We start from the raw sequence: 14,805 nt of genomic DNA on the forward strand, positions 1-14,805 counted from the left end.
ATTGAAAATTGCTTTACAAGAATTGCAATTCAAGCATGATACACTTGATTGGTGTGAGCTTAATTTTGCCACGAATAAGCTCAAGTTTTGATTAATGTGAGTTACTAAAATAACCACTTATCTTTCCTCATACATGCAACCACTGCACTCCAACTAAACACATTATTTACCACAGTCCACACACCATACTCCACAGATGATATATTTATATATACACACAAACACACTAGTACCGAAGAATTGCACTGTAAAACATGCTCACGATACACTCAAAATTAGAAATATTCGGCTTGTATATGAAACTTAGCGACTTACACTCAGTGTACACCCAGTGTTAACCAGTATTACACACTAGTAAATTCTATGTAACGCGCGAAAACAATAATTCTGTAGCGTTTTCATTTGTCATTGTCACATCTCACGTCGACGGGATTAAACGCGCGCGCGTAACAACTTATCTTACTGCTAACTCAGCGACTAAACACACAACGACTTTGACAATTGACAGATGACTAAACAATTGTGAGTTATGACGGACTTAACTGAATGGGTCAACTACTGAAACTATATTGTTTACTATCTTTTTTTTTTAAAACTAATTACAACACTACAAATCTATTACATTTATTGAGGACCCCGAACTCAATTTTGATTCTCTACTGACTCTGCTGATTTGCACTGTTTCACTTTGTAAAAGAAGTGCGCAATGATCGGAGAAGGTGGTGTTGATGATGAGGGTAACAGGTCCTCAATCTCGTTACAGGATGTTACGCCAAAGAATGACGGGAATGTTAGCGAAGATATGTTATCCCCGCAACGTTTCACACCTTTCCTGAACTCATCCACATCCTCTGAAAGTACTCAACAGCGACAAGGTAACACTCTTCAATACCAGTTTGCCTACATCAAAGACGGCACTTGTAACACCTGTAATGATGCTCAAGCCAATGACACTGCTCTTACCTGCTTTTTGTGTAAATCGTCATTTCATGCTGTTTGTCGAGATGCTGATAAAGATAGGATTAATACTGATGTAATCTGTCCTCGCACTTTCTTCAAAGCATATTCCGACAGAAACGCAACCAAGGGTGTTAACAGTTCCAGATTTGGGACTTTTACGTTTGTGTGTAATGTCTGCAAGACACACTCTGAACAGAACTCCGCAGTCAGTGCCGAAAGTAAAGTCGACCTGATTGACAGGCGAGTAGATAATCTGACCCAATCTATGGAGGACATGAAGGGTTTACTTATGAAAGTTGTGAATATGAAAACATCTCCGGACATAACTGACATTTCTTCTCCTTCATCTCCAGCACCAGTTGCCCCTTCATATCGCTCTGTATTAATCATGTCCAGCAAAACACCAGAAAATCAAGATCAAGATCGCAAAGATGTTGACAAAATCATCAAAGACAACGCCATTCATGCTGACAAACGGTATGTCAACAAGAAAGGGGAAATTGTGGTTGTGTGTCCGACAACGGCTGACAGGGAAAATCTTGTCAAGAAGGTATCCCAGCAACTTCCAGAAATAAAAACGCACCAGCCACCAGAACGTTTGCCCACAATCTCTGTTGCTAACCTTGCTGATAATTATTCTGAAGAAGATCTAGAAGACCTGCTCCTTCAAGCTCACCCCAACATTAAGGCATTAAAATCCCAGGGTGAAACATTTTCCGTACTAAAAGTTAAACCTCAGATCAAAAACAGCAGCAAGCATCAAGCTACTATACGAGTTAGTAACAATATTAGGAAAATCATAGAACAACAGGGAGATCGGCTATACATCAGTTCGTTTAGTTGCAAAGTTTATGATCAATTTCATGTAAAACGATGCAACAAATGCCAAGGTTTTGGACACTACAGGTCAGAGTGTGAATCAGAAAAAGCTATTTGTGGTTATTGTTCCAAGAATCATACGTCAGAAGATTGTCCAGAAAAGAAAACTAATAGTCCTATCCCATGCTGCATTAACTGCTCTAAGGGCAAGTATCGGGATGAAAGAAACACACACACAGCATTTGATAGGACATGTCCAGCTTATGTTGCTGAACAGCAGCATCTCCGCAAAACTATCAATTACTACAGTTCAAAAAACTTGTAAGCAGTGGTCTGAAATCCTCTCCGACAGAGATTCTTGGCTGTTGCTGGAATGTGAGATCTCTCAATAATAAGATTCAACCAATCATGGAATCTATAATCGACCAAAGAATCTCTGTCCTTTTTGTCACTGAGACTTGGCTCACCAGCATGAAGAATGATGTTACTGCTACCATCAAGTCTTACGGCTATAACTTGATTCACTACATCAGGAAAGACTCCGCTAAATGCAGAGGCGGAGGAGTTGGAATTATTTACAATTCAAGTGATTTGAACATTACTCCTGTGTTTGATAAGTGTGGAGATACGTTTGAAGCAGTTTTAGGCAAATTTCGGGACTCATCGGGTGATACTGTCCTCTGTGCTTGTGTTTACCGACCAGGGTCATTGACTGATGTATTTTTTGAAGATTTGGATGAGTTTATTGGGAACATATTCATGAAATACAAGAAGTTTTTAATCTGTGGTGATCTTAATATTCATTTGGATGAACATAAATCAAGAAACACGGCCAAACTGACTGAAGTATTGGCCAGCTATGGACTGCATCAATACGTGAGAGATCCAACTCACAACAAAGGACATATTCTGGATGTTGTAATCTCCTCCCATCAGATAGTCAATCCAAAGAGTGTCACAGTAGACTCGCACACCTCGGAAATGTTCCCAAACTGTGACCATTTCCCGGTTACTTTTAGCCTCACAAAAACAGTTGCAAGCAATCTCAACAAGAAAAAAGTTATCACATTCAGAAATGTCAAAGAAATTGACAAAAATTGTTTTGCGGATAATCTTGCTGAGGAATTGGTTACTGTAATGGATCCTGAGGGTCTATCACAAGCTGAAATGCCGTCATTTGAAAGCCGCATCAGCCTATACAACTCTAAGTGCCTAACTGTGCTGAATAACCATGCTCCTCTCCTCACAAAGGAAATCAAAGAACGTAAGTCTGCCCCTTGGTTCGATGGTGAATATAAAGCACTTAGAAGCCAAAGAAGAAAAGCCGAGACAAAGTGGAAAATCTCCGGATCTTTAACTGACAAGACACACTATGAATCAATCAGAGAGCAGTGCACAGAACTCTCAGACAGGAAGAAACATGAGTTTTTCAAAGTCGAATTCATAAAGCATTCCTATTCTTCTAAGAGTCTTTTTAGATTTGTGGACACCTTTCTTGATCGGGATAAAAGCATTGTGTTGCCTTCGTCGGAGTCTCTCAAGGACACAGTCGAAAACTTTAACGTATATTTCCAGGAGAAAATAAAGGCAATACGTAATAACTTTGATCATGTGGAGTCTGACGATCAAACGCCCTCTTACTGCGGAGAAAAACTAGCTGAGTTCTCTCCAACTACTATAGAAGAACTAGAAGAGATAATCAAGGCATCTGAGATCAAGTCTTCTTCAATCGACCCTCTACCTGCAAACATCTTTAAAGAAAACCTTGAGGTTCTACTACCTGTCTTAGTTGACATAGTAAATGCTTCATTATCTTCTGGTAGTATTGATGGCGCTAAACTAGCTCATATCACACCCCTGATCAAGGGCCAGGGATTAGATAGTGATAATCTCAAGAATTACAGACCAATATCTAACCTCAGTTTTGTAGGCAAGTTGATAGAAAGAGTAGTGCTCAGGCGTCTAAATGAACATCTAGAAAACAACAACCTGAACATCCCACAGCAGTCTGGATACAAATCAAAACACAGCACCGAGACTCTGCTTGTGAGAGTTGTTAACGATCTGCTCATTGCATCTACAGAAAGCAAGGCAACTGTTGTTCTTCTCCTAGATCTCAGTGCAGCTTTTGATACAGTTGACCACTGCAAACTACTGAACATCCTCAGAAATGAGTTGGGAATAACAGGGACAGCTTGGAAATGGTTCAGCAGCTTCCTCACAGGTAGATGTCAAACGATTAAAGTTGGAAATGAGGAATCTTATGAGATAGTGATTAAGTTTGGAGTCCCACAGGGCTCTGTGCTGGGTCCGGTCCTGTTCAACATCTACATTCGCTCTTTGTACTCAGCAGCACATGATTTGAACTTCTCCATCCAGGGTTACGCCGACGATCATCAGCTGTATAAAAGTTTCAAGCCAAACGAGGAGCCCACCGTCCTTATCAACGATGTTCCCAAATGTTTCCAAGAAATTAATGACTGGATGAAAAAACATTATCTACAGCTCAATGCAGGAAAAACTGAGATTCTTGTTTTTGGGACACCGCTTGTTCTCCAGCAGCTGTCTATAGGGGGCGTGTTTGTTAACTCTGAGACGTGTGTCAGGCTGTCACCTGTTGCAAAGAACCTCGGATTTCGTCTCGACTCTCAACTAAACTTTGGTGAGCAAATCAAGCAACTTAAAACATCGTGTTTTCTGAAACTAAGAGACCTTGCTAAGATGAAAACATTCCTCACAACCAAACAGATGGGAACACTGACTCAAGCAATTGTAATCTCATCGCTTGACTACTGCAATGCGCTTTACTATGGTTGTAGTCAAGCCTCAATTGCGCAGCTGCAGAACATTCAGAACCGAGCATGCCGTCTGGTTTTTGGATTAAAGAAGAGAGACTCAGTCGAGGAGAAGCTCAAATCCCTTCATTGGCTCAAGGTGAAGGAAAGGATTGAGTTTAAGTTATGTTTACTGATTTTCAAAGCAGTCAATGGTGTTGCTCCTGCATATCTGTGTGATCTAGTAACATTTGTTAGTTCGAGTAGCAGAAGAACTTCCTCCTTACACCTACCTGTCGGATCTGCAAGATCGCACCCAAGAGCGTTTCAGACTGTTGCTCCGAAAATCTGGAACCAACTACCAATTGAAATTAAGACTTGTTCTGATGTTGATCTGTTCAAAACATTATTAAAAACTTACCTGTTTAAGAAAAGTTATGGCTTGAGCGATTAATTGACAATATAACTTTATTTTATTTGCTTAAACTGTTTAGGATGCAACCTAATGTCATGATCTTTTTGAACTTATTAGCATTTAGACTGTTAGCTCGCTTCATAAGCATGTCACCTTCGTTCCAAAACTGTTTATGTCCTATGCATACACTCCTTGATAGTTAATAGTTATCTTGATCTAGTATCTTTGTTTCACACAATAGAGCATAAGTTTTGTGGTTTATCCACTGGGCTTAGAGTTTGTGTTTAAGCTACCAAATTTTATTATTATTATTATTATCTTATTCATTATACTGGACATGAGATGACGAAGTATCTTAAGCAGCACTTTATACCCCCACTTAGAACTTGATAAGTCACGAACAATAGAATCATCAAAAACCAATACAATAAAACATCTTGATCAATAAATGCCTAGCAGCACCAGACAGCAGCCGGGTACCTTTTTCGACTCCGTGGAGTCCCTGATGGACTTTTGTTTACTTTTGTTAATAATCGGACCAACCTTTCTTTCTCGAAACATGTATCCTATTGTATTTCATTATAGTATTAAGATGTGAAGATATACTAGATATTACAACGAAATAGAGGTATACCAAATTGGCCCTTGATATGAACTATAACCGTGTTGATGGTTTTAAATTTTGTATGTTGTAAGCACTTTAGTTTGTGAAGCGTTTACTCCTCCCCCTCAGCAAGACAGCTAGATTATAGATTAATGATAATAATTGTCAAATGTCGTTATATACAGGGTGGGCCAAAAGTCAGTACCCATACGTTGGCCTTAATAGCTCAGTCACTGAGTGCCCAATTGAAATAATTCTTTCTGGTATGACTTACTACCACCACTGGTTCGAGGAATTTGTCAAATCGAAAAATATTCGTGTTCATTTAAACAAAATTAAGGTTCATTTTCGCATTTATTTGATAGTTTGGATAGTCGGATCGAGCCAAATTTTATTGAAAAGTGTTTGGCAATTCGAATTACGTTTGTCCTGAAAAAATGAGAGCTGTAGCTTTTTAGATCACCGAGATACGAAGCATAACGAATTTATTCATTACGTGTGATCAGGTGATTGGCTTACCTAATCACGTGATAAGGTCACCCCGTTAACCAACCCATTAAACATTATGGGAATCGTTAAGGCTGCCCAATTAAGGTGTCTTGTCACGGTGTCACATAATCACCCAGTCAATTTTGTTAACGAGATACACAAAATGCTTGATAACTTCGTCATTTCAAATCCGTTTCACATCATTTCATCAGATCAGATGCAACATTTAATAATCTACCGTCTCTGAAAAAAATTAGGCGTCCAGCATGTTCAGAGAGAACAATATAGGTGTTTTAATATTGAATGGGCGTGGTCTAAAATATTCGAATTTTCAAATTTTGGCGACGGAATCCTCGAACAAGTAGGTACAGTATACCATCTGCAAAGCAACAACTCTCAAATATAAAACACAGCGGAGATATAAGACCCAACGTATGGGTACTGACTTTTGGCCCACCCTGTATTATATAACAGTTATAAATGTTCAATAGTTGTAGAGCGAATTCAAGAGTAGTGGTCCATAGGGGTCCGAAAAAGCTGTACAGGCACTTGGGTCCTTATCCTTGTCACTAATCTCAATTGGATTCGGTTTACACAAAGCATGAACATTTAGACGTGCACATTGACACGATATTTATTAGAAAGCAAAAAGTATAAAATAATACGTGCGTGCGCGGCTTGAGCCGCGCCGCATAAGAACGGATGCGTGCAGGGGCTGGAGTACGCTTGTATGTAAATTAATGAAATGTTGCATTGTAAATATTTAGAATTGACGATATATTTTGATCTAAAAGTAAATTTTACAAAGCTGGCTTTGGATTTAGGTAAGATTATAATTTATTTTTTTTAAAAAACCACGGATAATTTTAAATTTATTTCTATTTGTCGTATAATCATAAACAATTTAATCATGTTTTTAAGAATGCGCGGCTTTGGCGGCCAGTTATTGACTTATACATTAAATTGAATTTTAAATAGAAATGTGAATATATTAAAATTTAAAACTTTCAAAACGGAGGCTTATAAATATTATTATATTATGATTGTAAAATAAAGGATAAAATTTTAAATTTGTTTCACTAAAATTTGTTTCACTATTTTGGCGCTAAATAGTAGCATGCTATCATAAATTGACCTTAGAGCAAGAAATGCGTATGCTCGCAGCTAGCTGGTACATAATCAATAATTGAAGTAGATGTGACCACACCGTCACGATCTCATTAGCACAGTTGGTAAAATGACCCAGGTGATGTGAAAGCATTTTGGAGCCCTGGTTGATTGCTTGGAGTGACAACGGGTCCAACTTGTAGCATATTCAAAATCTAATATAATAAGTACTAAAACGATATTCCAGTTATGTATATAATTTTAATGTTATTATATTGTCATGACAGTTAAGTTTCAGCTGCTTGTAATACACTATATAAATGTTAAATTTGCTTGCTATACATTTTTACATATCACACATGTGCTCGCAATAATACCAAATACACTATAATACCAAATACACCCTCTTACTAGCTATATTGAAAAAAAGAAAACTCTTTTAAAGAGCATGCATTGTTGTTTTTTTTGTTTTTTTTTGGTTTGAGTAAACTGGATATTTGCCACAGAAAGCATCTGAGGCAAATCATCAGAATGACTTACCCTAATATAATCAAAAACGACACCCTTTACAAGAGATGTGAAGTGGTTCCACTCAGTGAGCGTGTTGCATGTGCAAGATGGAGGATGCTCGGACATGTCCTTCGCAGTGATAACAACTCACCTGCACAGCTTGCATTACACTTTGCAGTAGAGTCAGAGTACTAAAAAGGGTAGAGTATAGTAGGCAGACACCAGTCGAACTTGCTTAGGACTATTAAATTTGATTTAGGTAGTAGGAACATTCCATTTGTAAATACAGACGATTTGTACAATTTAAGACTTTTAGCCTCTGATAGAGTCGGATGGAAGAAGTTGTTATAGCTTGTGTATCAGTATTTCTTTTTTTTCTGGCTACTTATCAGATCTTTAAGATGTTCATTTAAATGTTTTATTTTTGATTTGAACAAAGTTATATAATACATTTTTTTTGGTGCAGCACCTACTGACTTGACTCGAAAGAGCAAGCGACTCAATAATACCAAAGAGTCCTACTGAGGCTTGGATGTTTGCGCCACTATCCCGGTAATGCAGAGATACATCTGGTACTATTGTAAGAGCAATGGCAGTTGAGTGGGGGCGCCCCTCCGAAGATTGACTACCATAGATCCTGTGTGACTATGAAAAGAGACTGATCTCGCCCCATTGACATACTCCTTAGTTTATTACCAAAGGTGGTGCTGGGCAGATCGCTGGTGTGTTGATGAGGTTCAGAAAAAGATGGTGTGAGGTGTGTCTGGTGGAGTTGCATGTGAATGCGTGAGTTGCTTGTCACGTGATCGTGAATAGGATAGATAAAGCTTTGCACGTGCGAGAGAAGAGTGTAGCTTTGGATACAAGACTTTCTCGGCGCCCTACGCCGAGTGATGCCTTATCGTGTTCAGGTTAAGCTGTCCCATTGATCTTGTTAAGTCATGGTCCGGTTGTCCGGTTTAGGGCTATCTACTAAGCCGATTAGCTGGCCTCTATCCTAAGATAGGTATATTGGAAGTCGTGAAAAGCCCACGGCAGCATGTTGCAGGTATAGGTTCTCTAGAGGAGCTGTCCATATACCGCATAAAGAGTATAGAAGTAAGATTCTTTTATTGACACTAATGCTGCCTCGCGAGGTGCAATGCGGACAGACATAAGCCCTGGAAGAACCAGCAAAACCTGACAAGGATTCTCACCCTGTGCATGCATGTGCATGCATTGCTTGTTGGCTTGCCAGGGCTAGCGTGACAAATGAAATTGTTCTAGAAATTGGTGAAGCACTCATTTGGGGTGAACAATAGAAATAAACATCTTTTGAGGAGCTAGAACGCTGCACATGTTTTGTTGTTCTCTCCTTTAACGTGTATCAGAGTTTTATGAGCAACTGATCGAATGATTGTTACAGCTGTACAAAGTGGTGTGCTTGCTATGCGTTATTGCTCACACCAAATCAAATCAAATCAAATCAAAATATAATGACACAAACATCATCACACATCATCAAAAATATATCTATTAAAGTTTAGAAAATTATCTTAAATCTATTGGCCTAGACAACCAAGTTAAAATGAATCTAATTTACATACTTTCCACTACTATATAAGTTGACAAAGCGTTTTTTAGCAACATGAGGATTACACACAAGATATTCATTGTGCTTCTCTTTATTAGTAGCATAATTTAATCCCTCAATCTTTCCTAATACTTCGTCCGAAACATACCAAAAATGACTATCATTTACAGATCCGTTTAAAATAGTCTCTTTATTGAGTAACTTGTTAAACGTTTATCTTTTATCAGCATGATTTCGCAATTGTCAAATTATCCCTCCCATCAGGAACTTGACCTGTAAAAAAATTTGCCAATTTTGTGTGATCAGCAATCATTAACCTTGTGTGAATTTGTAAGTATTGTAATATGAACAAATTGTCTGATACAATCAATAAGCTAAGCTGAAATAATAAAACAAATATTTTAATAAAACAAATATTTATTTTTACGGCACAATCAAACAATATCAATAATAAATAAATCAGGGGAGGTTTGAAGAGGTTTCAAGTGCCGAAGGCCACTGCTTATCTTTAGGATTTGAGAGTGACCTGTGCTTGAAACCCCCTCAACCATCCACTACGTCAATATACTAATTACAGTATACAAATATAGAAAAATATAATAATCTTAAATTACTTATTGGTTTAGTTTGGTGACAAAGGAGAGCCCAGTTGAGTTTTAGTTTAGCTTTAGGTTTTGAATCACAGTTTAAAAGGTTAGCCACAGTTTAAAAGGTTAGCCAATGTTTATGGTTGTATGCTTCAATACAATAAATGCGCTCTGGGTTTCCATCTTTTGATAGATTTGCTTTGATTAATAAATTTAAGAATAATTATTGTCTGACGTTGAGTCTACAAATTTAAGCTTTAAACTTTTGAAGCTCCGATATCTAATCATGAAAAGGAAAAAGTGATGATCCCTTACTGAACTTATTTAGTTACAATAAGTGGGATTGGTTTTGATTACATTATGCTTAATTAAAATTAAAGCAGAGTAAGTATTCTATAAATTTACATTATGTTTCAGGATTACACTTTCATGTACCTGTCACTAGAAAGATGAAATAAGTGAACTGAAGTATTATACTAATTACTGATGTCTGTCTTTGCTGAGGCTGGGATCCAGTTCAGTGTAATAACTCCAGACAGAACTGAGGAAGTTTTACAACTTATGGCCATAAACTTTTTTCCAGATGAGCCACTTTTAAGGTCAATCGGTATTACGCGGAACAGTTTTATGGATAGTTTGATTGGTGAAGCAATAAATGGAGGGTCTTGTGTAATGGCAACCGACTCCTCTGGAAAAATAATTGGTGTGAGACTTACAGAAATTTATGATAAAGATGATGGGTTCAAGAAGAATTTTGAAAGATTATTAATGTGCTGTCTTCCCTGTATGGGTAGAATAGCTAAGATATTAAGGAAACCAGTCCTTCGAAAGTCGTGTAAAGTTTTTGATGCCTTACTTAGTGAGCTCGACTATGATGTGTGGACTTTGTTTGATGAGTTTGGTTGCCAGAAAATACTCTGTGATGTTTGTGTTTGTACTTCAAAAGATGCTCGAGTTAAAGGTCTTGGAACTGAATTGGTAAAGCAAGGCGAATCAGTTGGAAGAGAAAAAGGATGTGACTACTCAGTAAATTTGGTTACTGGATTGTACTCAGGTAAAATTTTCCGTGAGAAACTAAATTACACAGTCCGAAATGAGGTATTTTATGCTCGATTTATTGACAAAGATGGGAATCTTTATTTGAATGACACTCGTGAACACTTGTCAGTCTTTTCGTGCCATAAAAGGATTTGAACAGTTTAAAAAGAAATCTGAATATTATTTTATTCGCCATTAAATATTGTGTGTTCATTGACTTACTTAAATTTGTATTGATACAGTTTAAATTAACCATCTACTAAATGTGTATAATATAAATAAACAATTTCTTATGATTTTATGCAATTAGATTCAGTTTTATGTTATCTATACAACCAAATCTGTGACCTTTTAAACATACGATTGTACTTTTGATTTCATTAACTATCCTGTTTTTGGCAATAACATCCCTAAGACTTAGTGGTGCAGAATTTTGATTTGCCAGTTAATTATATTTCATCTTTTTAATAATAGCTAGAACGGTTTTAAAAAAAATTGTAGAAGTTTCAAACGGACAAGACAAAACTTACTGCTAAATGCATAAGCAAATTGAAAGTATTTTGAAGTTTGGGAAAAGTTTGGAGTTAAAATCAGATCAAGTTCACTGTTTGTATTCTAATATTTAGCTATAAAATTTCTTGATATTTGCTTTTTCTAAAAATATTTAATTTTTAGTTAGAAGATGGACTATTCAGGGTGAATGTGTTGTTAATGGGCCCCAATCCTCACCAACCACCTTATATTGTATGAAGGTTTCTTTTCCAATATATAGTTCCTTACAGTAACCAGTGTGTAGTTATTAAGCTATCAGAAAAATCCTACCAGGACTTTTCCGAAGACGCATCCCCAGGAGTTTTTCAAAGTTATCTACACAAACTGTTCAAACCTGGACATATTTTATTGACTTTCGGTAAAAATGTGTTTTAAAAGACTTCTGGAAAAATTGAGATTATCAACTTAATAACACCAGAATGTCTGTGTGTCTGTGTGTCTGTGTGTAATTTCCGAACGGTTATACAAAAAAACGGTAATAGTTACGGGACTGGGTTTTTCGGTATAGTGCCGAAAAAACTCTGATGAAGCCCATAAGCAAATTTTTAAAAAATCGGCCGTTGGTAAGTGGTTTAATTGATGATTTTGTTCCAGAAATGTGACATAAATGGATGGGAGAGAGAACGAGGAGGATAACATGTACCGTAATTAGTTTAGCCCCACGTAATACTATAAGCTTAAAGCTCACTCTTGCGGCCGCTTTGTTTCAACTGTAGGGAGTTTTCATACTTTCATAAGACAGCATTATGCGTGATATCAAATATATAATGCGGTTGTATACTTTTACATTGCAACTGTGACAGTAAAGTCCCGGCCGAAGGCACGGGTTACACTAGTGTTTATATATAGGCGGTGGTTTGATCTGATTTTGTCTCAAGAGTTCGTTGGTAGATTCAGAACGCGGTTGTAAACCACTTATTATCAAGCATAGTTAATGTTTTAGGTGTCAAATAATCGGTTTTAAAAGTTTTATATTTCAATAATTTATGCACTTTTGTAGGAATGAACTGAAATAGAATGGTAGCATCCAGCACTGTAAACGAAGAATCAGGGATCGGAATAGTTGATGAAATAGTAAAGAAGTGGGATGTCAATGAGTGCTGGCTTTATTGTATAGACTTCTTGGAGAAAACGGAGTCTCAACTACAATTCAGGTTTGTTGAACTTTCATTTTTATCATTTCAGCAGTTTGATTAAACCGGTAGCACAGATTCAGTCTCTGTAGTTACTAGTTGAGTTATGTAACTGGCAATTGAAATCTTATTTTCAGAGTCAAATGGAGCATCCCTACACGACGGAAGCCAATCCCATCTGCCACTGCAGCTGTTTACTTCACTATTGACACCAGCAAGAAAGACGCTGATTTATTCTACGTATTAGAAGCCCAGCGACTCATCCATACGCCTGGAAAATCAGTTTTCAGGGAGAAGTGGTTAAAAGACATTATTACCACTAAAACAATGATGATGGATGACGTTACATTTTGAGCTACCAATATTTAGATGCATAGAATCATTATTTAACTTCATAAGATGTGATGGCAAAACCGAAAATAATTGGGGTTAAATTTGCAGTAATATGAAGTCTATTCTTCGCCCAATATTATTAACTAAAGCTCAAGTGCAAATATCGTAAATTTTAACCCTTTTCGTACGGAATTAAAGATCTAATTTGTACTTGAAATTTGTATTATAATGATAATTGCCTATGATGAATTAGGCATAAGATTTTATGCGAGCTGTTCATTATTGTAAGTTGATGAGACCAAGCCCCAAAACTAATATATAAGGGCTTTCGTGGAAATAACATAGATTTATTAATTAAAATTAGCGATTAAGATTGAGTGAGAACATCTCCACTTCTCCAGACACAATAAAACTACACTAATGAATGAGAAGGAATTGTTATTTTCTAATACTCTAATTACTTCTCCCAAGATGGATGATGAAGACGATTACAACTCACAGATAACTGATGATACCCAGTACAATATCCAGCGGCAACACTCCGTCCGCGCCATCGAGCGTGCCTGGTGTTCCTTCCGGGACCGGCGCATGTTTAAAGTTCTGAAACGTTCCATTTGTAGTGCAGAGAACTCGGTTACAAACGAGGTGCTGAAAAAGTTGAACCCTAATGAAGCATCTGTTCTTAACGATCCTACAATCAGTGCTAAAGTGAGATTTCGTTTTGGAGGAGAGGAATTTCCTCCAACAGTCATGTTTAAAGTGTTTGTACGTGTTGGAAGCTCTACTTCCAAATATATCAGTGGCAAGAAAATGATACGAGCTGACTCAGAGGCAGCGAGGGATGCTCTGAAACTGATGGGAAATCGTAAGTACTATGATCAGTTAATAAAAGATGCGTCTCAAAAGTCAGCGATAACTGACGACTTTGATGTGGCTACACTCAGAGACTACATGATGTTGCAAGCTCACGAAGATGAAATGCCTTCTTATCTTGGTGGAAGACACAACCAGTGGCGGGAGCTTACTCTGGAGAATTTGTCCCGGAAAGACGTTCTTTATGATGTTGTTGATTACATCAACAATGGAAAGCGATCAGACCGAATCCGTGAAATATACCCCTCACTTCCCATCAGAATAATGCCCTTTTCTCAGCCAGCCCAAAATGACTGTCTCAAACGTTTGTTGGAGTACAAACAGAAAAGAGCAACCGGATCCCAGTCAGCCAGACAATCTCAGCAAGCGCGGCGACGTGTAGCGAAGATGCGCAAAATGTACGCTGGCCAGGAAGATTTCTCTACCGGTAACGGTAACACAACGTTTTACACGAAGGAGGAATCAGGGCCGAGTTATTTCCCTGAGTTGAACGTGACAATGTCCGATGAAGAGGAGTGGGAAAATGAGGCGAGTCAGTTGTATCAGTGGAGTCAGGAACTCAGTTTTAATGAGCATGAACTGGACTATGCTTACTAGCATTTGAGGTATGCTTACTAGTCTAGTAGGGCAAAGTGTGAATCATTGAGAGTTTACGTTTTGACAGCATGGCATTGGTAAGGGGATAATTATTCAAAATTCCAGAGGTATAATACGTGGAGCGATAGGACAGCTGAAGCGTGGCATTCCTTAAACCCCTATCAGAATTCAGTTTGTTTCTTCAACGTTTTAATTTGCATGTGTTTTAATAATATAGCTCTACCTAAAGACGATTTTTAGCTATTTCATTGTTGAAAGGATTTTCAAACCGATACACAAACAATGGAAATCGTTGCGAAAACATTTTGTGTTTCTGAAAATTGAATATTATTTGTGAATTGTGTTTTTGATTGTAAATTTATCTTGTATTTTCCTTTAAAAATTACGACCATTGATTTTAGTGTTCAATTATTTTTGTCAATCCTTTCCTAGTAGCATTAA

The 14,805-nt window shown here is 37.4% G+C and overlaps 2 protein-coding genes across 2 annotated transcripts in view; both read left to right on the forward strand.

Moving 5' to 3' along the window:
* Positions 1-14,798, forward strand: part of LOC134817775 (uncharacterized protein CXorf58 homolog) — a 52,840-nt gene extending 38,042 nt beyond the window's left edge. Inside the window, exon 2 of the mRNA XM_063827099.1 lies at positions 13,366-14,798. Within this exon, the coding sequence (XP_063683169.1) occupies positions 13,366-14,364 (999 nt within the window). The 3' untranslated portion in view covers positions 14,365-14,798. The remainder of the gene's footprint in view (positions 1-13,365) is intronic.
* On the forward strand, positions 603-13,160 carry LOC134817776 (A-kinase anchor protein 14-like). The gene is made up of 3 exons (XM_063827100.1): positions 603-630; positions 12,427-12,582; positions 12,699-13,160. Exons 2-3 carry the CDS (start codon positions 12,446-12,448, stop codon positions 12,913-12,915), a joined length of 354 nt encoding a protein of 117 aa, XP_063683170.1. The 5' UTR covers positions 603-630; positions 12,427-12,445; the 3' UTR covers positions 12,916-13,160.
* Positions 14,799-14,805: the final 7 nt, after the last annotated feature.

This window comes from Bolinopsis microptera, chromosome 7 (genome assembly GCF_026151205.1).
Source record: "Bolinopsis microptera isolate Bmic1 chromosome 7, MBARI_Bmic_1.0, whole genome shotgun sequence".
Lineage (NCBI taxonomy): Eukaryota > Metazoa > Ctenophora > Tentaculata > Lobata > Bolinopsidae > Bolinopsis > Bolinopsis microptera.

Coding starts and splice junctions, on each gene's coding strand:
- LOC134817776 (XM_063827100.1), top strand. CDS start 12,446: ATGGTAGCATCCAGCACTGTAAACGAAGAATCAGGGATCGGAATAGTT. Junction 12,583..12,698: donor GAGTCTCAACTACAATTCAG/GTTTGTTGAACT, acceptor TCTTATTTTCAG/AGTCAAATGGAGCATCCCTA.